This window comes from Bos indicus, chromosome 13 (genome assembly GCF_029378745.1).
Source record: "Bos indicus isolate NIAB-ARS_2022 breed Sahiwal x Tharparkar chromosome 13, NIAB-ARS_B.indTharparkar_mat_pri_1.0, whole genome shotgun sequence".
Taxonomy (NCBI): Eukaryota; Metazoa; Chordata; class Mammalia; order Artiodactyla; family Bovidae; genus Bos; species Bos indicus.
The window spans coordinates 61,725,707-61,751,186 of NC_091772.1; the positions used below are offsets into that span (position 1 = coordinate 61,725,707).

Sequence of the window (25,480 nt, forward strand, 5' to 3'; positions counted from 1 at the left end):
TCTATGGTCCCGCCCGCCCGCCGGCTAGAGCGGCCGGGGCGGCGCGCGGGCGGCACGCGGGGATCGCCGGGAGCGGGGCGGACGCTCGCGCTCTTCCTTCCCTCCCAGTCTCCGCGCCACGGCGCGCTCTGGCACTGGACCCGCTATGGGCGCCGCCGCGTGGGCACCGTCGCTCTTGCCGCCGCGTGTGTCTCTCCTGCTGCTGCTTTTGCCGCTCCCGGGGCTGCCCGTGGGCTCCTGGGATCCGGCCGGTTACCTGCTCTACTGCCCATGCATGGGTAAGGCCTCCCGAGCCTTCTGTCCAAGTGGGGAAACCGAGGCCCGGAAAGAAGCCACTCCTCTGAGGCGCCCAGAGACGCCTTGACAGGTCCGGGAACGGACTCCAACGCCGGACAGGGCCTGCTCCTCGGCTTTCTGCCCCTGTGGCAAAGACACTGAGGGGCTTCTCTGTCCAGCCTTCCATTTGGCAGATGAGAAAACCGAGGCCGGGAGAGGTTACGACGTGTCTTGCGCAAAGCCTGAGCCAGCCCCGAGTCCAGTAAATGGACTTAGTGGTGTAGGACTTGATGTCACTGACCCAATGCTGGCTCTGGGCGATTCGTTCAACACATGTTTATAAAGGCACCTACTGGGTGCCCAGCCCTGTTCTCTGCTCTAAGGATACGGTGGTGATAAGTCAGAAAGCTCTATGCCCTTGTAGAGCCTTCATTTTAGTTGAGAAAAACAGACCATAAAAGATAGGCATAAACAGTAAGTAATTGCATATCTTAAAGGAGAGTAAGTGCTATGGGAAAATTAAAATAGAGCACAGTAAGGGAGAATCTAAAAGCTGTCAGAGGGGTGCAGTTTAAATGGGGGTGGTGGAGTGTCATTTTAAAGTCACTCATTCCTAAAACCCTCCAGTCTCCTAACCATGATGGTCTGTCCCTCTGTGCATCATCTCCACCACACCCTTCTCTGGAGACGTTCCAGTTGCAGGCACAGTTATCCCTTTCTGTTCCTTACACAGGCTTAGTCCTGCAGCCTGCACTATTCCCTAACTGGGAACACCCTCCTCTTGCCTCTGTGCCAGACCAACGTCTTTCCATCCTCAGGCCACAGCTTATAAGTGTCGTCAGAAAGGACTTCAGTGACCTCAGCCCAAATAATCTCATCATTTCCTCCATCACCAAACATATTTGTTTATCTTTACTGTCACCCTGCCTTCCCTGGTGGCTCAGATGGTAAAGCGTCTGCCTGCAATGCGGAAGACCCGGGTTCGGGAAGATCCCCTGGAGAAGGAAATGGCACCCCACTCCAGTACTCTTGCCTGGAAAATTCCATGGATGGAGGAGCCTGGTAGGCTACAGTCCATGGGGTTGCGAAGAGTCAGACACGACTGAGCAACTTCTCTTCACTGTCACCCTCCCTGGACTGTGAATGCCTTGAAGGCAGAGACCTTGACCTTCTTGCTCACTCCTGTGTCTCAGCACCTAGCAGAGATACTGACACATTGTGACCTCTCAACATTCTTTGTGGAATGAGTGAATGGATGCCATGCTGGGGAAGACAGAAACAATCAGATAGGGCCCTTCTCCCCGAGGCACTTACAGGCTGAGGAAAGGGCCAAAGGCCAGGAAATGGGAAAGGACATTCTAGGAAGAGTGGAAGAACCACAAGTAGCTTATCCAAAGTGGGAGACGGAGGATGGGGACTGAATATGGCAGAGGGGTCAGGAAAGGATCCCAGTGAGTGAGGCATTGGAGTTACCTGTTGTGTACAGAGGGGAGGAAATAGAAGGGCACCTCTGGCTGATGGAATAGCAAGAGCAAAGACGTGGGGGTGGGGATGGGAAGTGCAGAGCACGTTTGGGAAACAGCAAGAACCTGGAATGACTAAGGCAGAAGAGGCAGGGCCTGAAGGGCCTTGACCATCAGACCCAGGAGTCCAGACTTGGTCCCATGCTGCCAGCTCCCCTGGCTCTCCTTGGTATCCTGGTCCTCCCCATCCCTGGCTCCTTTTCTGAATCTTGCATACCCCAAGTCCTCAATGCCCCAGTCCTCACTTCACCTGCAATATACCATCCAGGGCGTTTTGGGAACCAGGCTGATCATTTCTTGGGCTCCCTGGCATTTGCAAAGCTGTTGAACCGCACCCTGGCTGTACCTCCTTGGATTGAGTACCAGCATCACAAGCCTCCTTTCACCAACGTGAGTACCTCCTGCCTGCTGTTTGCCCTTGTCTATCTTTCCCTAGTCATGCTCACCTCTGCTTGACCCCAAGTCCTTCTATAGGGTTTTATCTCCCATCCCCCTGAGTTTGCCCTCTCCACCACCCAGAACTGTACTCCCTGGCTAACTCACTAACATTTATTCAGCACCTGTTTTCTGAGCACTGCGTGAGGATTTAATTATTTTCCTTTCACCACATTTCTATTAAGAAACAGGTTTAGAGGGGCTAGGTATTTTAGCACATTCACACAAGCAGAACTGGAATTCAAGCCCATGTCTGTGTGACTCCAGAGCCTGTGACTGGAAGCTCCAGACTCCATTTCCAGCCTTGTCTGGTCCCACCTATTGGTCACAGGTGATGGGTGCTATTATCAGTTATGAGGGAGAAACTGAGGCACAAGTTAGTTAATAACATGTCCAAGGTCACAAACTAGAGGAGTCTGGCTCCCACCTCATCACTGGGTCCCTTAGAATGAGAAGTCCAGCATTGTCTTAATTACTTGCATATTCTTTATGACTTCCACTGGCCTGATGTCTGTTTTTGTTCACTTTTAACTCCAGGGGTCTGGTAGTGGGAACTGAGTTAATATTTAGTGAATTGATTTTGAAAGTTCTTAATAAACTTCAAAAGGTTATATGCAAAATACCCATATTTCTTTCTTACAGCCTTTTCTCTGCATAGTTTTTATTTTTTCTTGTGCATGCCATTTTTAGAGAGATTTTTAACAGAGGATAAAAGCCAGAGTAATGAGGTCACAGCCTGAGTTGGCCAGTTACTAGCTGTGTACCTGGTCAGGGTATTTGACTTCCTTGTGCCTCAGTTTTCTCATCTTTAAAATAGGCTGGAAATAATTATTGCTCCTTCCCTCAGTGAGTTAGTGATGGTGGTATCCCTCCCTCTTAGAATCAGCTGAGCCGATCAATGTAAAGTGCTTATGACACAGAGAGTCCTCAGTAACTGGGCACAGTTGATGCTCTGACTTTTTGCACTTACTGTTACAGTTCAGACATGGCCCATTCATCTCCTTCTGGTTCACTTGCCTTTTCTTCTCAGCTAGGAGTCTTTCAGAGTCTCTTCTTGCTTTCTACAGGTTACTCAACCTACTTCAGTTGGACTTTCCTTCCCCAATGGGACTGTTCTCACAGAAGGTCACTAGAGACCTCAGAATTGCCAAACCCAGGGGTCATTTCTCGATCTCTATCTCATCTGACCTCCCGGTGGCACCTGGCCCCATGAGCCTGTCTTCTTGAACTTCCTTACTCCCCTGGCTTCCAAGACACAGCCTGTTCCTGCTTTAGCCTGACCTGTCTGCATTTTCCTCTTTGTGCTACAGCAAGGGCTCCTTTTTCCCCACCCACTGTTTAAATGTTGGTGTGTCTCCTGTTTCTGTTTGCTTGTTAGCTGTGTGACCTCAGATGAGTTATCTAGATTCTGTCCACCCGGGTTTCTTCATAAGTAAACTAGGGATGGCTGTATACCTACCTTTCACAATTATGGGGTCAAGTCCATGAAACATGATGAGTATAGCACCTGGCGCTAATCCAGCACTCAATAAATATTAGTTGCTTTTATTACCATTATTTGCTTTGTTCTAAGTTTCTGTTGACTCTTGCAGCTTTCATTATTCTCCATGTACCTTCCAAATTTATCTGTGGCCCTGACTCTCTGACCACAGGCCCAGTGTTTCAAACTCTTCAGCCCTAGAGTCTGCTTGGATGACCCACAGAGCCAGCACCTTCCCCTCAAACCTTGTTCCCTCCTGTATTTCTAGCCTTAGTTTATGTCATCTCCATTCACCTGGGTACCAAGCCAGGAACGTAGACGTCATCCTAAATGCTTCCCTTTACTGTGTACTTCACCTTTCTTTACATTTTCTAACCTGTCCATGCTTCCCCATCTCTCAGAGTTACGAGAGATGCTCAGACATATGTGTTTTTTTTTTTTTCTTCTAATTTTATTTTATTTTTAAACTTTACAATATTGTATTAGTTTTGCCAAATATCAAAATGAATCCGCCACAGGTATACATGTGTTCCCCATCCCGAACCCTCCTCCCTCCTCCCTCCCCATACCATCCCTCTGGGCCGTCCCAGTGCACCAGCCCCAAGCATCCAGCATCGTGCATCGAACCTGGACTGGCAACTCGTTTCCTACATGATATTTTACATGTTTCATTGCCATTCTCCCAAATCTTCCCACCCTCTCCCTCTCCCACAGAGTCCATAAGACTGTTCTATACATCAGTGTCTGTTTTGCTGTCTCGTACGCCGGGTTATTGTTACCATCTTTCTAAATTCCATATATATGCGTTAGTATACTGTACATATATATGTTGAAACAAAACAACAAAAATACATGTTGAATGAATTGTTGTTGTTTTGTCGCCAAGTTGTGTCTGACTCTTTGCGACCCCCTGGACTACAGCACACCAAGCTTCTCTGTCCTTCACTATCTCCCAGAGTTTGCTCAAACTCATGCCCATTGAGTCAGCGATGCTATCCGACCATCTCATCCTCTGTTGCCCCCTTCTCCTCCAACTCGTGTTGAATGAATACTTGAACAATAAAAGGACCATTGCAGTAGCCCCCTAATCTTTCTCTCCCTCCTCTAATCTTACCATCAGGACATTCTCTTTTCTGTCACCAGAGAGATCTTTCAGGAAAGCAGATCTCATATTATTTCTGCTTAAAATCCGTTGCATGACCTCATTGCTAATAAGTAAGGTTCTCAAAGTCTGCTCATTGGAACACCAGTGGCTTATGTAGAACCAGTGCAGTGGTTAAGTGAGTTTGGGAAATTGTGTTCTCAGTTCTTAATTCCCCCCAAATTTGGAGATTCAAAATCCACGTTAGTGTATTAAAGGCCCTGAGAAGTGCTGTCATAAAGAAACCTGCTTAACGTAGCTTTTCTCGGGCCTGTTTATTTCTGGAGGCTTTTTATTGCAGAACCCTTTACCCACCTGAACTAGTGGAACATGCTTGGGAACTCTGACCTGTAGGATAAAGTCTAAATTGTATTTCATAGTGTTCCAAGAAATTTTGTTAAGTCTCGGAAAATGCAGAGATTAATGTAATCATCATCCATGTACTCACCATTAGCAGTGATAATCATTAACATTTTCTTGTATTTGCTTCATCTTTTTTTGTTGTTAAGAAACAAAAGGTTACAGATAAAGTTGTTAAAAGATAAAGTCTATCCTGGTTAGAGGCTACTCCTAGTCCCTCCCCCACGCTCAGAGGCAACCACTATCATGGACTTAAGTATCTTTTTTTTTCTTTTTCTTATTTTTTTTTTCTTAGTGTCTTTCAGTGGAACTTCTTCCAAGTTCTTTCCAGTACTGCTTCCATTATGGCACTGAGCGTCCTTTATCCCTCTCCTGGTACAAAGGGCAAGAACTTGTCTAGGGCAAATACCTAGAGATAGAGGGTGCATTTAAAATTCTATTTTTAATAGATGCTCTAAAAAGTTATACTCTAAATGTATAACCTCTTAGAGGCTTTAAAATGTATGCCTCTACTATCAGCTATATCTTTTCCAATAATTAGAGTTAAGCTTTTAAAAAATATTTATTTTATGTATTTTTGGCTGTGCTGTGTCTTTGTTGCTGCGTGCAGCGAGTAGGGGCTACTCTTGGATGTGGTGCGCGGGCATCTCATCGCAGTGGTTTCTCTTGTTGCAGAGCATGGCTCTAGGGTGTGAGAGCTTCAGTATTTGCGACACGTGGGCTCAGTAGTTGTGGCTCACAGGCTCTAGAGCACCGGCTCAGTAGTGTGGCACATAGGCTTGGTTGGTTCGCAGCATGTCGGATCTTCCTGGACCAGGGATCAAACCCATGTCCCTTGCATTGACAGGTGGACTCTTAACCGTTGGACCACCACAGAAGCCCAGAGTTAAGCTTTTAAACTTTTGTTGGTCTCTTGAGTAAGAAGTGGTGTCTTGTAGTTATTGTCATTTTCCTTTTCCTAATTCTAGTGAGCCTGCACATCTTTTGAGTGTATTGGCTATTTGGGTTCTCTTTGCTGTGAGCTGCTCACTCCTTTCCTGCCCATGTTTTCTTTTATGTCATTTATCTTCTTTCTTACAAATCAGTAGGCATTTTTGAACATGAAGTACATTAGTATTTGTCCTTTAGTTTATAGATGTTTTCTCCCAGCCTCTGTTCTAAGCTTGGTGTCGTTTGTCAAAAGTTTGTCACTGACATGAAGTCTAAGATCTCTGGGTCATAGAGTGTATGGATTTGTTGGGTTTTTTTTTAATTAAAAATTTTCTTATTTACTTGTGGTTGCACTGGGTCTTTGTTGCTGTGTGCGGGCTTTCTCTAGTTGTGAGCATGGGCTACTCCTAGTTGCGGTGCACAGGGCTTCTCATTGTGGTGGCTTCTCTTGTTGCGGCGCACAGGCTCTAGGCGCACAGGCTTCAGTAATTGCAGTACACAGGCTCAGTAGCTGTGGTGTGCAGCTCTAGGGTGTGAGGGCTTCATTAGTTGTGGCGCATGGGCTCAGTAGCTGCGTTTCTTGGGCCCTGAAGTGCACAGGCTTCAGTAGTCGAGGCTCACGGGCTCTAGAGTGTGGGCTCAGTAGTGGTGCACACAGTTTAGTTGCTCTGTGGCATGTGGAATCTTCCTGGACCAGGGATTGAACCCATATCCCCTGCATTGGCAGGCGGGTTCTTATCCACTGCACCACCAGGGAAGTCCTAGAATATATGGTTTTAATGGATGTCTTTGAAGCAGCCACTAGGATACTGAGGGGAGGACCCTCCACCCCCTGCTTTTCCCCACTTTTCTTGTAGGTCCATGTGTCCTACCAGAAGTACTTCAAGCTGGAGCCCCTCCAGGCCTACCATCGAGTCATCAGCCTGGAGGACTTCATGGAGAAGCTGGCACCCACCCACTGGCCCCCTGAGAAGCGGGTGGCATACTGCTTTGAGGTGGCAGCCCAGCGAAGTCCTGATAAGAAGACATGCCCCATGAAGGTGGGTTCTGTGGGTCAGGGGGGCCCTTTCTGCTTGTTCCAGTTCCTCTAGGCCCTGAGACACTGCAGGATAGCAATATGTGGGGGAAGGCACCAGAAGAGCCTGGACTAGAAAGATGGAGATTTAAGCCGCATTTCTGGCATTTGTCAGCAGTGTCACTTTGAGCAGAGGAGTTTGCTTCCTCTGAGCCTTTATTTCTACCTACAAAATAAAGACGCCAGTCCCTGCTGTGTCTTGCTCACGAAGTATCATGAGGGCCAGGAATAAGAATGCTTGTAAACTGTAAAGTACCACATCAGTAATGATAGCTAGTACTCACACAGCACTTATAACATGCTAGGTACCATGTTAAGAGCTTTTCACGTATTATCCCACTTAGTCCTTCAACTGTTTCATGAGGAAAATACTATTATTATCTTCATTTTATAGAGAGGACACTGAGTGCAGCAAAGAGAGGTTCAATATTTTGCCCAAAATCATATAGCAAATAAGTTGTGGTAATATGACTCCATTTTCCACCCTCCTAACTTGTATATTTTCTTGCCTCTCAGCAGGTAAATGCGAGGCTGTCATATTTATCAGAAATTTGTAAATTTCTGGCACTTTGGGAGTAAGACAATCCCCAATATGTCTTTCAGTGCTTTGCTAAAGTCTGGGTAGGGTAGGTGAAGCCACGAAATCTGAGAAAGGAAACCTTGCTTTCAGTCCCAATATTGCCCTCACTTGCTCTGTGAGCTTGAGCCAATGTCTTACCTTGTCTGGGCCCTGGTTTCCATCTTGAAAATAAGAGCATGGATTAGCTGATCTTGAAAGTCTCTTGGAGCTCTTAATCCATGGTCCCAAGTCCAAGGTCACCTCCCTCCCCAGACCCCCACCAATGCTGCAGGATTGGCAGGACATGGCATGTGAGCAGGAAAGACTCCTTCAGATATTGTGGTGAACATTTCCTGCTGAAAACCAGCCTGGAGGCCGAGCCACCCTCCTCAGCCCCCAGCCCAGGAATTATGAAGTGACATTCCTACTTGCCCATCCTATGAGAGCATTTCAGACCGAGTCAGATAGTACAGGGTTTCCCCATCCACAGTTCCTTGGCCCCAATCCCACCTGGCTTTCCTTCTTGCCCAGTAAGCGTTTGGCCACTCTCTTTCTCCAGGAAGGAAATCCCTTTGGCCCATTTTGGGATCAGTTTCATGTGAGTTTCAACAAGTCCGAGCTTTTTGCAGGCATTTCCTTCAGTGCCTCCTACAAAGACCAGTGGATCCAGAGGTATGTGGAGGGGGCATTTTTGCTGGGATTAGGGGAGGAGTGGGGGGCCCACGGGCATTCAGCACTTTCCTGGTCCTCTTCCCTCTACCACACCCTGCACCCTGATGTATGAGACCAAAGGTGCGGCTGTTCTGTCTGTTGAACTTGGGATTCTGTGTGATCTGTTCCCATCTCAACGCCTGACACGGTGGGACGTTGACCTGCCACGAGGTTGAGCAAGAGTTTATCAGCCGATAAAGGATGTCATAAAAAGAATATTGTGCAGTCACATGCATCTCAATTTCCTCCTTGAGGCGTGAGAATCACTCCCCTGTTACCTTCCTCTTCACAAGGTGAAAATTGGAAGCCTCTTCTAGAGAAGAACAGCTTCAGGTGCAGACTGAGAAATGATGTCATCCTGATAATAATTGGATGTGCTTTATTAATTGCATTCCAGTAAACCCTATTTAAAAAAAAAATAGGTTAGCAGGGCATAGGCACAGGCTGTGAAATATTTATAGAGCGTCTGTCACGTATGAGACATAGTGCTCAAAGGCCAGAGGTGATACATAAAAATGAGGAAGACCCAGTCTCAGCCTTCAGCCGCCTGCAGTCTAGATAAAATGATGACACTATCATAGTACACTTGCCACTGATGCTATAGCATGGCCAGAAAGAGCAGGGGCTTAGACGTCAGACCTGGGTTAGGAGCCATGAGGGGCTTATGAATTTTTGCATGATCCCAGCAAGGCAAAGGAAGACTGATTTACCATTAGACAGCCCTGAGCTCTCAGGTAGCCCTTTCTTTATCAGATAACCCTGAGTGAGCCGGTCTGACCTGAGCTTCCCCCTTGGTTTAATGGAAGGAGCACTATGGTATCTGCCTCCTAGTGTATAAATCACATGACACATAGTAGACGGGCCGGTCTCATATGTTACTTGTTACATAACATAGATGGGCCGATCCATGTTACTTGTTACTGTTATTCACATACTTTATTTTATTTAAGCCTTTGAAAAATTTCATGAAGGTATTATGATCCATTTCCATTTGACTGGTGAGGAAACCGAGATCGGTGAGGTTATTTAAATAACTTGCCCAAAGTAATGCAGCTGTTGAGTGGGCAGCTGGGGTCTGTGTGTAAGGCTTTCATAGTTAATAAAAACTAATATTTATTTAGTGCATACTGTGTGCCAATTGTTGTGCTAAGTCTTCTCTACCTGAGTCTTCCAAGATAATAGCTCATTTAATACATTCACAAGTCTGTGACACAAGTGTTATTGTCATCTCTGCTGCACAGGTAAGGAAATTGAGGCAGAGAGAAGTGAAATCACTTGCCTGGGCTCGATGCGGCAGAGCTGTGATTTGAACCCAGGCCACCTGACTCCAGAGCACGCATTCTTCATCACTGTGGAGAAAAGAGCTGTGCCTTAAACAGCTCCCAGTTCCTATCTGGGGCTTGTGTTCAGAGCTAATTCATGAGCTACTAAGGAGACTCAATCCTGGCAGAGTCTTACCCCCCTCATAGTTGATCCTGCATAGGAAATTGTTGATTTCCATTTAATTACCTGCTTGGTCCTCCCCATTCAGCTCTGAATGAATCCAGAGCTATTGCCAGAAGGCAGACTGTCCTCAGAGGATGGAGATTTGCTTCTAAAATGCTGGGGGGAAATGACACCAGTTCTAAAAGCAAATTCCAAAAAGCCAAAAAAGCACACAATCCTGGTTGCAGAACGGACAATGCTACATGGATGCATCAGTCAGACTGTTGCTGAAACACTTGTTCGTGGCCGCCCCATCCTCTTGTTTGAGTTTGTTGAGTTGTAGGAATTAATGTAAGGGCTTGGGTAAGCTTTTGCCTTTGAGCCAACTTTTTAGGTGTACTTTCTTGCTGTCGGAAGTTGTCCTTCCATTGCAGGAGTGTGGGTGTCTGGGGAATAGCAGTGGCAAGAGTCAGATGCTTCCCTGTTCACTGGGTAACTGCAGGTTGCTTCCCTTCTTAAGCACAGTGCTCAATCTATAAAATGAAGGGATTGAGCAAGATGGATCATTTTCTTTCTTTTTTAAACAATAAGATGACATTTGTTTTTTTGTTTGTTTTTGGTTTTTAAAATATATTCATTTATTTGGCTGTACTGGGTTTTAGTTGCAGCATGCAGGATCTTTATGGGCTTCCCTGGAGGCTCAGTGGTAAAGAATCCATGTGTACTGCAGGAGACTCGGGTTCGATCCCTGGGTTGGGAAGATCCTCTGGAGAAAGTGGCAACCCACTCCAGTATTCTTGCCTGGAGAATCCTCATGGATAGAGGAACCTGGTGGACTACAGTCCATGGGGTCACACAGAGTCAGACATGACTGAGCATGTGTGCATGCATATGTGGGATCTTTCGTTGCAGCATGAGGGATCTAGTTCCCTGACCAGGGATTGAACCTGGGCCTCTTGCATTGGAAGCAGAGTCCTAGCCACTCCACCACCAGAAAAGTTCTAAGATCAGTCGTTTTCAAACCGTTCTTTGAATTTTAAAGCTGTGGAGAAGCGCTTGTAGTGCCATGGGGGGGCCAAGTTAGAGCTGTTCAGTTCCCCTCTCCCACTACCAATCAGTAACCCTCTTGTATATCAGCTAAAAGTTTCAGTGGTCACAGGTTTGGGGTACCAGGTTTAAATTAGGTACCTGTAAGAGAAACCCCCAATTAACAGCAGACTAGCAAGACAGAAGTTTATTGTTTTCTTATGTAAAAAAGGACTGCAACCCAGGGCTTCGTGGCGGCTCCCTTGTGTCTAGGAATTAGGCTCCCATCTCTGCTTAGCTGTTCCGTTACTGGCTTTTATCCTTAGTGTCACCTCATGGGTCAAGATAACTGATGAAACCCCAGGCAGCTGGGGGTACAAAAGGGGCAGAAGAAGGGCCCCTCCTCACTTTTCTAAGGAGCCCTCCTTACAGCTTGCTTACACCAGCTCATTGGCCAGTACTTAGATGTGCAGCCATACCTAGCCCCAAGAAGTACTGAGAAATGTATTTTGGGCTTCTGTGTGTCCAGCTTGAAAGTTGGGTTCTAGAAGAAGAGAATAAGGTTATTTCTTCCCCACTGAGGATCTTTTCATCTCTGCTGGTTCTGAATCTATGAATACCCTGATGGAGGTTTAATTCAATAGACATTTATTGCACTTTCACTGTTGGAAGACTGTGAATTATCAGGCTGAACCATTCTCTTGGCATGAATGCAACAGGTATTTGAGCATGTCGCTTATCGTTCTCCCTGGCTGTAGCCTTCCTGAGTGGATATAAACAGGTGACATGCAATTGGCAGGGCTGAAACCTTAAGGATGAGAAGGAGCCAGTCATGAAGACAGCTGCAGAGAAAGGCAGTTTTTCATGCCACAACCGAGAGCTAGACTCTGCCTCGTTCATGTGCCTACATCCTCTGTACCCTGCATAATGTCCATTCACTGGTATCTGTTGGGCACACACATAGGTGCTGTGCATGGAGAAACCCCAGCTTGGTAGGGGGGTCTCAGTGGAGTCAGTGTAATGGTAAAACACCCCACAGGCTCACTGCTCCCCATAGTAGGAAAGTGTCCCTTATTCAGCTGGACAGCTACGAGGCTCAGGGCCTGACTTAGGGTCACCAGCCAGGGATGTGAAAAGATGGAGCTAGTCAAGCTTTCTTTCCAAACAGGACCCTCATTCCCCACTTTCACTCCAAACACCAGTCTCCTCATTGGGAGCAAAGGAGTGCATCAGTTTGGCTTCTCACTGCTTGTCATGTCAGTAAGGATGTCGCATCCAGATCCAACCAAGATGGCTGTGTGAGCTGATCCAGATCCAGGTAAAAGGGTCACATATTCCAGACTTGGAATTCACCAAGGGTCAGCAGCAGATTCTTTCCAGGAGGTCAAGGAGGGCAGAGGTCCTGGTTTTATCCTAACGTTCCAGCCCCCTGCTGCTGCTGCTGCTGCTAAGTCACTTCAGTCGTGTCCGACTCTATGCGACCCCATAGACAGCAGCCCACCAGACTCCCCCGTCCCTGGGATTCTCCAGGCAAGAACACTGGAGTGGGTTGCCATTTCCTTCTCCAATGCATGAAAGTGAAAAGTGAAAGTGAAGTCGCTCAGTCGTGTCTGACTCTTAGGAAGTCACAACTTTGTTTTTCATTTGAAGTCCTTTAAGGTAGCCTCTGAAAGTCACTTAAGGGCCTGGCCCATAGGAGGTACTCAGTTACTGTTCACTTCTTCTTTTAACTCCTGACTACCTGATCTGGTCTTTCTGGTGAGATCCCTGGCTCATTCATTCATTCTAAGTATATTCATTGCACCTACTATGCGTTAAGGCCTGCACTGAGACTGGAAATCAGAAGAATAAGCCACAGATTCACCTTTTGAGGAACTTATTGACTGGATGGGGGAGCTGGGAGTGAGGTACAATAGTTAAAACAAAGGTTCTGGAGGATTCTGCCTGGATTCAAATCCCTGTTCTGCCACTTTGTAGCTGTGTGACCATGGACATGCTACTTAACCGTTCTGTGTCTCAGTTTCCTTATCTGTGAAGTGAGAATAATGGCAGTACTTGCCTCATGGGGGCTCTTAAGAGACTCAAATGAGTTAATGTACACAAAAGAACTAGAACACTGCCTGTCCCGTATATGTACATATAAAATTAAACTCTGCAAGACATGTGTTAGAGCCAGGCTGTTGATGAACACTTGCTCATTGCTTCCTTGGCACAGGGTTTGCACTCGTGTGTGTGGCCTTCACCGTGAACAAAAGTACTCGGGGTCTAGTCTCATGTCAGTGGACAGGGAATGTGGTTACTGAGCACATCATTGTGCAGGAAGCAGCAAAGGAGAAGTGGGATGGAACCCACTCCTAGGAGTTGAGGCTTGGGTGTGGCAACTGGTCTCAGAAGTTTGGAGGTGTTTGTGGTGTTTAGTCAGGTGTGAATAAAGAGTGGCCTGTCCATTGCAGCTCTTTTGCATGGGGGAAAGATTGGAACGGCCTCACTGACCAGCAGGAGGGGACTAGATAGATAAACTGATTTCTTCATGCAGATGGAAAACTTCAGGAGATGTTAATGTGATCCACACCATCAACATGGCCAAATCTCTGAAACAGAGAGTTAAATTTTTCAAAAGTTGTAATAGATTACATGCAGTATAATGACAATGATGGATATGGTGAGAGACAGAATTTTGTGAGAGCTTTCTTACATGCCAAGCACTGTTCTAAATGCTTTGCTTGTATTAATCCATTTGATCTTCTCAACAGCCCTCTGAAGTGGGAACTGTTATCAGCTCTATTATACAGATAAGAAAACTGAGGCACAGAATGGTTTTAGTCACCTGCCCAAGTTAGTGACATAGCCAACATTAGAACAAGGTCTTTGGGCTCTATAGTGCACACTTTCACCATTGCACTGTGTAAAGAGCACACAGGATGATACCTTTTTATACAAATAGTGAAAGTGCGACCATTCATAAAACCGCAGTATCTGGAAAGAGGAGGAAGAGGGAAAGAGACCATAGGATAGAGCTTTTATTTAGGTGTGTATTTTTAAAAATCTGAAACAAAGTAAAGTATTAATATTTGCTAATTTGGGTCACAGATATGTGGACTGTTAAATCATTTTCTCTTTTCCTGCATGCTCTGAAATATTTAGTCATTTTTCACTAAAACTTTTACTGAGGTAATTGTAGGTTCACGTGTACTTGTAAGAAATATTAATAATACAGAGAAATCCCCAGTGCCCTTTACCCAGTTCTCCCCAATGGTAACATTTTGTGAAACTGTAGCACAGTATCAAAACCAGGATGTTGACCTTGGTACAATCCATCCATCTTATTTGGATTTCCCCAGTTTTACTTGAACTCACTTCTCTGTGTGTGTATATTTAGTTTTATTCAGTTTTATCATGTGTATGTTCGTATATCCATTACCACAGTCAAGATACAGAACAGTTCTAACATCACAGAGGTCCTTGTGTGGCCAGTTTATAACCACACCCACCTACACACACACACACACACACACACACACAGCCTAGTCCCTGGTGACCAGTAATCCCATCTCCATTTCTTTTTTCTCTACTTGTCATTTCACAAATATTACATAATAGAATCCTTCATTGTGTGACCTTTTAAGATTGGCTTTTTTCCACTCAGGATTCCCTTGAGATCCATCCAAGTTGTTCCCTCTACCAATAGCTGGTTCCTTCTTATTGCAGTAGTGTTCTGTGGTGTGGGTTTGCTACAGTTTGTTCAACAAGTCACTTGTTGAACGACATCTGAGCTGTTTCCAGTTTTTGACTATTATGAATAAAGCTGCTGCGAACATTCACATGTGTTCATGTGTCAATAGAGGCTTCCATTTCTCTGGGATAAATGCCCAAGCATACAGTTGCTGGGTCATATGGTAATTGCTTGTCTAGTTTTATAAAAAAAACTGCCAGACTGTTTTCCAGAGTGACTGTACCTTTTTCATAATTTTAGGGAAAGGATTTTGACTGGCAGAGGGAAGGCATATCAGGTGGAAGGGAAAAGTCTGCAGAGATCTGGAGTTGGAAAGTACTTTGCAAGTTTATGGAAGAGTGGGGCATCTTGTGTTGCTGGAATATAGTCTGGCCTTAGCTAATGAGAGAACACAGGTTTGCTCTTCACTCATGCAATCAACAAATCTTTACTGAGCTCTTATGTGTATCTAGACACTGTTCTGGGCACACAGAGATACTGCCTTCAGAAGCCTGAGTCCAGCAGAAAAGATGGGTGAAAGAATGACAAGGTGCACTGTGAACAAGGGGAAGGGAGAGCCTTCGGCAGGGGATGATGGGGGCATCTTCAGACCTCTGGTGCTCTCATGAAAGCAGGGATCACGCCTGTGTTACTCTCCTCTGGGCCTCAGCATGTAGTAGGCAATCAGTAGATATGCGTTAAGTGTTGAGTGAATGATCTCATCCACTGTACACGCTCTCTGTGAGTGTGACCTGTTAGCAGCTGCACTTCCTAATCCCACCGTGTGAGTAAAAGGGCAGAGACTCAGTCTAGACACCCCACCCTGGAGTGAATTACCGCCCCACAGATTGGAAGCCAGCATGACATACAAAGGGCTGGAATGCTCTCCTGTAAATTTTTAATTGTTAAACAAGCAAAGAAGGTTGTAAATTCCTCGTGGCGGGACAGTATTGCATATTGTGGCTGTTGCCGCTGCCAAGGTCTCTTATCAGCCCGTTGGTGTTTCACAACCTCTCGTGCTTCTTGCATGTTACAGGGGCCCCTCCACAGGGTCTCTGGGACATGGTGCAATGCCATCCTTTTTCCCGTGGGGGTGGCAACCAGACTCTGTGCATCGTCTGTCTGACTTCTTCTCATTTTGTCTCCTGCCTAGATTTTCCCCAGAGGAACATCCAGTGCTTGCCCTGCCTGGTGCCCCTGCCCAGTTCCCTGTCCTGGAGGAGCACAGGCCCCTCCAGAAGTACATGGTGTGGTCAGACGAGATGGTGAGGACAGGGGAGGCCCAGATCCACGCCCACCTCATCCGGCCCTACGTGGGCATTCACCTGCGCATTGGCTCTGACTGGGTAACTTCCCCCTTCCTCTCATGGCTGGGTTGGACATATCCATGAGCAGGACCCATGTCTGTGACACTGAACGCTGAACCCATTGCACCAAGTCCTAGCCAGGGCAAAGAGACCTCACTCGGCCAAGCTGATGGGGCTGTGCCCCACAGTCCCACCATGGACACATCTGAACTGTGGCTTCAGAGTGCTTGCTTGGTAGTTCTCATTTTTAACAGTTGCCCTTTTTTCCTCATTTCACAGATGGATAAACTGAGGTATCAAGCTAGGCTCTGAGTCAGGCAGCAAGCCAGAGAGAGCCCACAGTCTTCCGCCCCAGCTAAGTGTTTAGCCAGTCGACTCCTTGTTGAAAAACAAGCTCTGGAGGTTGGGTGGGGCTCCCAAGAAAAGAAGATATCATCTTCCAAATTCAGCAGCTGCTTAAATGTGCAGAAACCTCATCAGGTTATCCTCCCTGTGAAAATAACAGGAGCAGTACGGACGATCTCCTTAGTTTACGTAAGAAGATATGTATATATCTGTGTGTGAGAAATACTCATTAATGGAAACTTGAAAAATACTCAGAAGTATGGAAATTAGATCAAAATTCATTCAGTGTCATTTGAGGAAGCAGTCACATCCACATGACCCCCTTCCTGCCCCTCCACAAAGTAAAGGAGCTAGGACCTGTACTCTCCTAGGACATAAGAAAATATAAGCTGCTTTTTTTTTTTTTTAATTTAGCATAATGCTAATACCAAACTCATTAAAAGCTCAGCTCAGGAAAATAGAGTCCATTCTCACTAGTAAACATAGATGCCCAGATCTAAGTAAAATATTACCGAGTAAAATCCAGTAGCATATTAAAGAACAAGCAAAAGCAACACAAACAAGTAAAATTTATCCCAGTGATGTAGTGAAATTTATTATATTAATGCCCAAAGAAGAAAAATCATATAGTCATCTCAGTGGATGCCAAGAAAGCACTTGATAAAAAGTCAGCATTCATTTATGATTTAAAAAAAAGAAGAAAAACAACTCTTAACCAACCAGGAATACAAGGGGCCCAGCTTAGCTTGATAAAGGCTATCTCTCCAAAACCCACAGCAAACATGCACTTCTTGGGGCTATCAGAAGTGTTCCCACTGAAGTCAGAAATCAGATGAGGCTGCCCATTATCACCAGCATAGTTCAGAATTCTGCTGAAAGTCCCAGATAATGCAGTAAGACCAAGAAAAAAATTGTGAAAAGCCAATATCCCCTTAGCACTGTTAACTGCTGATGCATTTCCCTTTTCCTCAGTGGTTTAAAACAAAAAAAAGTTGTACTCTTGTATCACCTGCCTTTTTCCCTTTCCTGGGCTCTTACTTCTTGGGTTGTGGGCAGTGGCTCTCTATAGCTCTGTCCCCACCTGCCCCACAGAAAAACGCGTGTGCCATGCTGAAAGATGGAACCGCTGGCGCCCACTTCATGGCCTCCCCACAATGCGTGGGCTACAGCCGCCACACCACCGCCCCGCTCACCATGACCATGTGCCTCCCTGACCTGAAGGAAATTAGGCGCGCTCTGAAGCTCTGGGTGACAGCGCTGAACGCCCAATCGGTCTACATTGCCACCGACTCTGAGAGTTACCTGCCCGAGATCCAGCAGCTCTTCAAAGGGAAGGTACACGTGGGGTGTGGGCCTGGAGGGAGAGCAGCTGGAAGGGAATCAAAGGAAGTTCCAAGGTGCTCCCTGTTCTCCCACCGCCAGGCTTTTGCTTGAACATCCTGTTCTCTAGTTCTGCCCTTCTTTAAACCCCAGCTCAGATACTTCCGCTGGGGCTCTGCAGGCTTCCCTTCATTCCTGTTGCTACTGGATCCCTACTGGGAGCTTTCACAGCACTTGATCACATCTCCTCCCGAGACACCTAGACCGTGAGACTCATGTAGAAACATGTCTTATTTCTTCCCAGGAGCTGTGGCTCCTTGAAGGCAGGATCCAGGGTAGACTCACTGTTCTGTTCTTCAGAGTCTAGCCTGATACTTTGACCTCCTCCAGGGCTGAGACCCCGCCTTACCCTCACCAGTGGCTAGGACAGTGCCTGACACATGGTAGGCTCTTAGTAAATGTTTGGTGATTAAGGATATTGAGTGGGCCCTGGGGGACAGGGGGTGGGGGGCGGTCCAGTGCCACAGAAGGATTAAGAGCATGGACTGTGGAGCGTAGGATCTTGGGCTCTCCTCCCTGTGCAGCCTTGCACAATTTACTTCACCTCTCTGTGCTTCTGTTTCCTCATCAATAAAATGGGACTGAGAGTAGTTCTATCCTGTGGGGTAATTTTGAAGATCAAACAAGAAGCTAAAACTGGTCTGGTACAAATTAAGTTGTTGATAAAGTTAGCTGTCATCGATAGTAGAAGTAGGCTCTTTTGTGCTTCATAAATGCTTAAGGAAGGGGTGAATAGTAGGGGTTTGACATAGGAGTAAGTAGTAGAATGCGCTTGGTACTGTGTAAATGAAGAATAGGTAATAAGTAATTATGTATTGGTAAAACGGTGGAGTTAATAGTGAACATTCAGTAAGACCTTGGAGTGCATAAAGCCCCTAAATGCTTGTGCAGACCTTAAAAGACAGACATCCGCTTTCTAACAGTGGGTACCCTTGGCTTTATGTCGAGGGGCTCCCTTTCCCTCTTTTACGGGCTTGTCGAGGAAGTGCCTTGTAGAGGAAGTGCCAAGTCACAGCATTCTGGTCCCCACCCACCCACTTTATAGAAGAATATCAGAGCTGGAGACCTTGGAGCACCTCCGACCCAACCTCTGCATTTTAAAACTGAGGAAACCAAAGTCCCAAGAAAGGATAGAATTTACCCAGGAGGTCTCAGGGCTAATTTTAGTGGGCATGACACAGAGCGGGTAAGTTTCAGGGCGTGGGTGGAATTGTTCAGGGGATTTTGGCCATGATTAAGCTGGTATTATTTTTCTGCTACCATCTGAATAGCAAGATGATGATTTTTGTTACATCAGAAGTCTCTGTGTGACAGCAAAGCACTTTCAGCCCCAGCTCTGCCCACACCCCCTACCTCTGAACTAAATGGAAGGACTTGGAGAGTCCCAGGGAGTTTTTTGTGAGTTTTTAGAGTTGGTATACTTGCTACACCTTGAACCTCTTGCCATTTCTACTTCCTGTTCCTGTGCCACTGTTCTTGCCCTTCTCCACTCCCCACCTCCTTTCATGGGCTCAGCCTACCCTCTCTCCTGAACTAATCCTTGCTCATCCATTAAGCTGGGGCAGTGCTGAGCCGGGGATACTGATAAATAAGATGTAGTGCTGCCCTCCAGGGCTCACAGTCTAAACTCAGGAAAAGAGACTTGCAGAGAATTGTAAGGTATGCCACAGGAGAGGGCCCGGCTTGGGTATGGGGGCTCGTTCACTCACTTGTCCAGTCCCCAGATGCATATTGAGACAGACCCCCGTCAGAAGTGACCAGCAAACCAACACAGCCCCAGCCAGGTACAGGAAATGGGCGTTAAGCAGAGAATCGCTGAGTGAAAGCTACACACGAAGGAGATGTGTGCCACAAAGGAAAGGAGCGTGGTTCTGTGCACATGCAGAGCAGAGGAGCCTGGACTAGACTGAGGGGGCCAAGGAGGGCTTCCCTAAGGAGATGAGACTTGAGCTGCAGAGTCAGAGTTAAGTAGGAGTTAACCAGGCAAAGAGACAAGCACCCCCAACAGAGGGAGGAGCATGTGTAAAGATCCTGAGATAGAAGGGAGCCTGGTGTGAAGTGGCTGGAGCTCAAGGTGGAGAGGCAGCTGAACAGGCCTTTGGCCACATTCAAGATCTGTAGTCTTTATCTGCAGAGCAGTAGGGCACCAGTTAAGGGTGCTCAGCTTGGGATAGAGGGAGGGAGGAATAAGGGAGTAGGGGAATCTGTGAAAGTGTTTTTTGGCTGCTTTCCTATGATATCTGGGCTTCCCTCGTAGCTCAATTGGTAAAGAATCCACCTGCAATGCATGAGACCCTGGTAGGATTCCTGTGTCAGGAAGGTTCGCTGGAGAAGGGATACCCACTCCAGTATTCTTGGGCTCCCCTTGTGGCTCAGCTGGTAAAGAATCCACCTGCAATGCGGGAGACCTGGGTTTGATTCCTGGGTTGGGAAGATCCCCAAGAGAATGGAAAGGCTACCCACTCTAGTATTCTGGCCTGGAGAATTCTGTGGACTGTATAGTTCATGGGGTCGCAAAGAGTTGGACATGACCGAGCAACTTTCACTTTCACTTTTCCTTTGGTAAGCAGACCAGTAGAAGAAAAGATTATGGTGACCAGCCAGGGAGTGGTAGTCCATCAAGAAAAAGGTTCACCTTTGAGGAATATCTCAGGGATAGATTGGACAGGACTTTAGTCTCAGAGGCATCCAGGCAGCAGGACCAGTTGGGTGGGGTGCTCTTTGGTCAGATTGTGGTTTGGTTGGAGAAGCCAAAACCTTGAGGCAAGGGCTTTATGAAAAAGTCAGACCTTGAACTGAGCCTTGAGAGTATGGTCAGGACTACAATGGGTGGGGATAGGCATTCCTGGCAGAAGACACCAATGAGCAAAGGCAGAGTGTGAATGAGTGGTGTGCGTGTGGAGCTTAGGGTTAGGGTCACCATCTGCTAGGCAGCACTTCTCTCAGGCACCCCAACCCTACGTGTTAACGCTTTGTACGCCTCCTTCTATGTCTGTGACTTCAGCACAGAGAAAGAAGGTGAGGGGTGGCTGCAGGCCTTGGCGGATCTGGCCACTTTGTCCTAAACCCTGGCTAAAACGCCCTGCCCTTCCTCCTGCAGGTGAAGGTGGTGAGTCTGAAGCCTGAGGTGGCCCAGATCGACCTGTACATCCTCGGCCAAGCTGACCACTTTATTGGCAACTGTGTCTCCTCCTTCACTGCCTTCGTAAAGCGGGAACGGGACCTCCATGGGAGACCATCCTCCTTCTTTGGCATGGACAGGCCCCCTCAGCTGCGGGATGAATTCTGATCCTAGCTGGAGCACACCACCAGTCTGAGCTGTTCCCTCCAGCCAGGCCTGGCAGCTAGAGGTGCTCCCACGGTTGATTCCTCAAGGATCAGAGACCAGAGAAAAGTACCAGGGACCTCCTGGAGGAGGAAGACAGTCCATCTCCCAGGACACGGGACTTCCAAGCTCCTAGTGGCCAGACATCTCCCTTTCTCATATGCTCCCTATTGCTTCTCCTGGGAATTTCTCACACCAGCAAAGTAGTCCAAGCTCTGTCTTTTGGTCTGCTCTGCTCTGAGGAGGCTGAGATGCTCAATTCTCTTCAGAGAGATTTTATACATAGAAAAAGAGATTTTTATAGTTTTGATACAAGATCATGACTCCCCTATAACTCTCCCTTATCTTAAAAAAAATCAGTGAAGTTCATTAATGTAGGTACCTAAAATGACCTTAACAGAATGTGGATAAGGCTAGGGGTGGCTGAGTGTATTGACTGCTTTTCCACATGACTCCCGAAAGCGGCCCTCAGGCTCATCCCCACTGCCTGGCCTGAGCCACTGTCAGCCGCCACTTCCTAGGCCATCTCCAGGGTTTGGGGCATAGTCTTCTCCGTCATAAACACTATGCACAAAGAAGTTACCGACCACAGTGTTGTCAGTACGCTGCAGACGGCTAAGTGCTGCTCACACAGCTCGTTCCCAGCAGGGAGCACCTGCCATCAAGCCAGGCTGTCATGGTATTGCTCTCAGAGTCTCTTGGCGGTTGGTGGCTTGCCCCAAACGTGGCACCATCAGTGTCTCATAACACATCACCAGGGCCAGGGCTTGCTGGCCTGCTGGGATCCTTTTGAGGTCTCGTTATCTCCTGTTCCAAAGGGCCTGGTTGTAGAACTTTGTCATTAAATTGGTTCCAGGCCTGTCCCCCCAGCCTTCCTCCTGCAGCGGGAGCCTTCTGACTGTATCCTTGCAGGGGAGTGGTCACTAAGCCCCTGACCAGATGGAAGATGCTCAGTACCCAGGAGCCATCGCATTGCATTCCTGGGGTTGTCTGCTTCATCCCATCCAGTGTAGTCTCAGCCAAGCCCATGAGACCTAAAGTGTTACGGTTGTGAGTTTCTTTGTCTCTCAAATGCTGTAGTGGTAAAAATTCATGACCCCGAGACTCTGTGATTTTTCGGTCTTGAGGAAATTCTCAGTTTCCTCAGGGTCACACAGCCAGAAGTGGTCAATCCAGATTTGACCTCCAAAGGGCCATGGCATTTGACCTCCAAAGGACCAGTGCTGGTAGCCAGCCTGCTCTACTCCTCCAGTTCACAAGACCCAGTTTACTCTGTGTGTGCACCGTGGAGGCCTCAGATGGAGAAATGGTCAGCCACCTTTTGTCCCCACTGGGCTCTACTCATGGGTTTGCCACTGCCAGGAGCCTGCAGGGAGGGAGAATCCTGCAAGAAACAGAAAACCCACCTGAACCTTACAGTTCTCTTGGGTGGTTCTAGAATTCATGTCTGTTACCTGCTGAGTACTTCCCCACCATGTGACCTCCCTTGGCCTTCAATCCTGGGAAAGTGGGGGAGACTGATGAAAGCCAGTCCCAGAGCTTCACAGCTGTGTCCCGTGGGTAGCCTTTAGGAAGAGATGCCTTTTTTTCAGGGCATACTGGATCAGAGGCTGAATGGCAACAAGGATCTCAAACAGTGAAGATGGCATTTGCTGCTTAGAGCTGCCATCAAACTCTTAATACAGAAAGGACATTTGTATTTCCCATCTGGGGAAAATATTTTAAATCCTGGGTGGACTCAGAGATAGTTTATCTGCTCAGACTTGTGCATCAGCCTCACTGAGGGACATTGGAGCGAGCCCCTGCCTCTATTGGGCAGTTGGTAAGGTGTGGCTCTCTGACTGATGTCATTTGCTGCACACGCTTGAGAGTCTGGGGCTCAAATAGGCTGCCCAAATCCTCCTGATGAGCATCAGCCATCATAGTAGCTTGTGTTCCTGGAGGTGAGGGCGCTAGACCTGTAGTCTGATTCGGTGTGTTTTGTAGGCGAGCACTTTATTCCTTTGACCCAGTTTCCCCACCTATAAAATGGTGATAAAACCGACGACGACGGGGTTGTTGAATGGCCCCAGTCAGATAAAAGGAGGATAAGGGCCCATTGTAAACTTGAAGGAGACAAAGGCCCGTACGTGGCTGTTGGTTAGTGTGACTGCCTCTGGTCCCACGCCTCCTCTCTGCCGGCCACTGTGCTTGCTAAGTGTTTTATGGGTGTTCCCTGGTTTAACCCCCACCTTAGCCCTGGGAAGTAGAAACTTACTCTTTCTGTACAAGGCAGGATTAACACTTGGAAAATTCTCAGTTTCCTCAGGGCCACACAACTGGTAGTGGTCAGCCCAGATTTGACCTCCAAAGGCCAATGCTGTTAGCCAGCCTGCTCTGCTCCTCTGGTTCACAATACCTGGTTTACTCTGTGTGCACCATGGAGACCTTGAATGGAGAAATGGTCAGCCTCCTTTTGTCCCCAGTGGGCTTCAGCCGTGGGTCTGCCACTGCCAGAAGCTTTCAGAGAGGGAGGATCCCCCAGGAAAGAGAAAGCCCACATGAAACTTAGAGTTTTCTTGGGTGGTTACTTAATTCAACATGCTTTCATTCAACAGGTGTTTATTGACCAGTTGCCAGGCTCTGTGCTGGGTACTAGGGATTTAGTAGAGGATCAGACATAAATTCTTTGTTCTCAGGGAATTTGCGTTCTAATAAATAGAAGGCATAATAAGCAGATATATCGTGGGAGGTGTTAAGTGCTATAAGAAAACTAAAAAGGCATGGTGGATGCAGAGTGGGAGCAGTGCTGGTTTAGATGAGCTCGGGGAAGGCCTCTCTAAAGAGCTGCTGTGGAGGGGGCCATGCTCATTCAGCGTTTTGGAGGCAGCGCAACAGCAAGTGCAAAGGTCCTGAAGCTGGAATGAAAACTAGCAAGGAGGTCAGTGTGACTGGAGTGGCAGAAGTGATGCAGGGAACAGAGTAGATGAGAACAGGTGACATGACCCGTCCTTCAGCCTAGTTAAGATCAAGCCTTGGCTTTTATTTGGACAAATGTGGGAAGCCTTGTGGGGTCTGAACTAAGGAGAGTCATGGTCTGATTTACCTATTTGTTGGCTGCCATGTGGAGAGGACATGGGAAGGAGGAAGAATAGAAGCAGGGAGACCACGATAGAGGTGTCACATGGGATGCCTGCAAGAGAAACGATTGGGCTCAGGCAGAGGTCATGGCATTGATTGTGGTGGAAACTGGTCAGACTCTGGATGTAGAAAATGACTTTAAAGTTTCAATGTTTTGTAAAAAATGTAAGTCTTTACATAGTTTTAATCATGCAGTATATACAATTTAATGTCCTGGTTTTTTTTACTTAATAGTGTATCATGTTTTCTATATTGGTACATGGTCTGAATAAGTGTTTTTAACGATATAAAATTCCACTGAGGGGTGTCCCATAGTTTATTATGTCTCGTAGTTTATTGTTGTTTTATTATGAGAACTTAGTATATTTCAAGTTTTTTACTATTATTATTTGGAAAATATTTGTAAGTTTTTTTTTTCTGTTATCTAACATTTTTATTAAGATAAATTCCTAGAAGTGGATTTGTTAGATCAACACTTAAAAGCTACTTTTTGGGAATTCCCTGGCAGTCCATTAGTTAGGACTTTACTGTCTCACTGCTGAGGACCTGGGTTCAATCCCTGATTGGGGAACTAAAATCTTGCAAGCTACATGATGTGGCCAAAAAATAAAATTAAAAAAATAAAGCTGCCTTTTGGGAAAAAATTCAAATATACATAAAAATTGTAATAAAATTAACTTTCAGTTTCAACAACCCTCAGCATTTCACCAGTCTTGTTTCATTTACTGTCTCATTCCCAAGTCCACATACTGGAAACTTTTGAAGGAAGAGCCAGCAGGATTTGCTGACACGCTGCAGTGGAATTAGGAGGGAAGAGGAAGTCCAGAATGCGCTGAGGTCTGTGGCCCAAGAAACAAGGAGGATAAGTTGTCCCTGACTTCACTGGTGGTCTCTGGAGGATCCTTGGAGAGCTGGTTAATATGGTAGATTCCAGGGACCCACCTAGGCCTGAGGAATCAGAATGTCTGGTGTGTAGTGCCCAGGAATCTGCATCTTCAGATGCACCTTCAAGAGATTTTGATGCCCAGTAGCCCGAGACTTACTTAAATTATATTCCTTGGACGTGCAGTGTCGACATCCCCTGGGGCAACTTGTTTGAACTATAGACTCCTAGGCCCCACTCTGAACCTGCTGAATCAGAATCTCTGTAGATGCAGCCCAGTGATCTTTTAACAAGCTCTCCAGGAGCAAAAACGAACACCACTGGTCAGAAGGTCGTGGGGGTGATGCTCTGTGGTCAGCCAGCCAGCAAGCACTTGTGGAGGGCCTTCCCTGAGGCCTGGCACGCCTGGAAAATTCCAGCAGGCATAGTCAGTGGTGTGGCTCTGAGAGGTCCCCATCATGCTCAGT

General features: G+C 46.9%; 1 protein-coding gene across 1 annotated transcript; it reads left to right on the forward strand.

Moving 5' to 3' along the window:
- Positions 1-58: 58 nt before the first annotated feature.
- On the forward strand, positions 59-24,823 carry POFUT1 (protein O-fucosyltransferase 1). The gene is made up of 7 exons (XM_019972236.2): positions 59-278; positions 2,068-2,189; positions 7,003-7,185; positions 8,339-8,451; positions 15,807-15,999; positions 17,398-17,640; positions 20,786-24,823. Exons 1-7 carry the CDS (start codon positions 146-148, stop codon positions 20,972-20,974), a joined length of 1,176 nt encoding a protein of 391 aa, XP_019827795.2. The 5' UTR covers positions 59-145; the 3' UTR covers positions 20,975-24,823.
- The last annotated feature ends 657 nt before the right edge of the window (positions 24,824-25,480 follow it).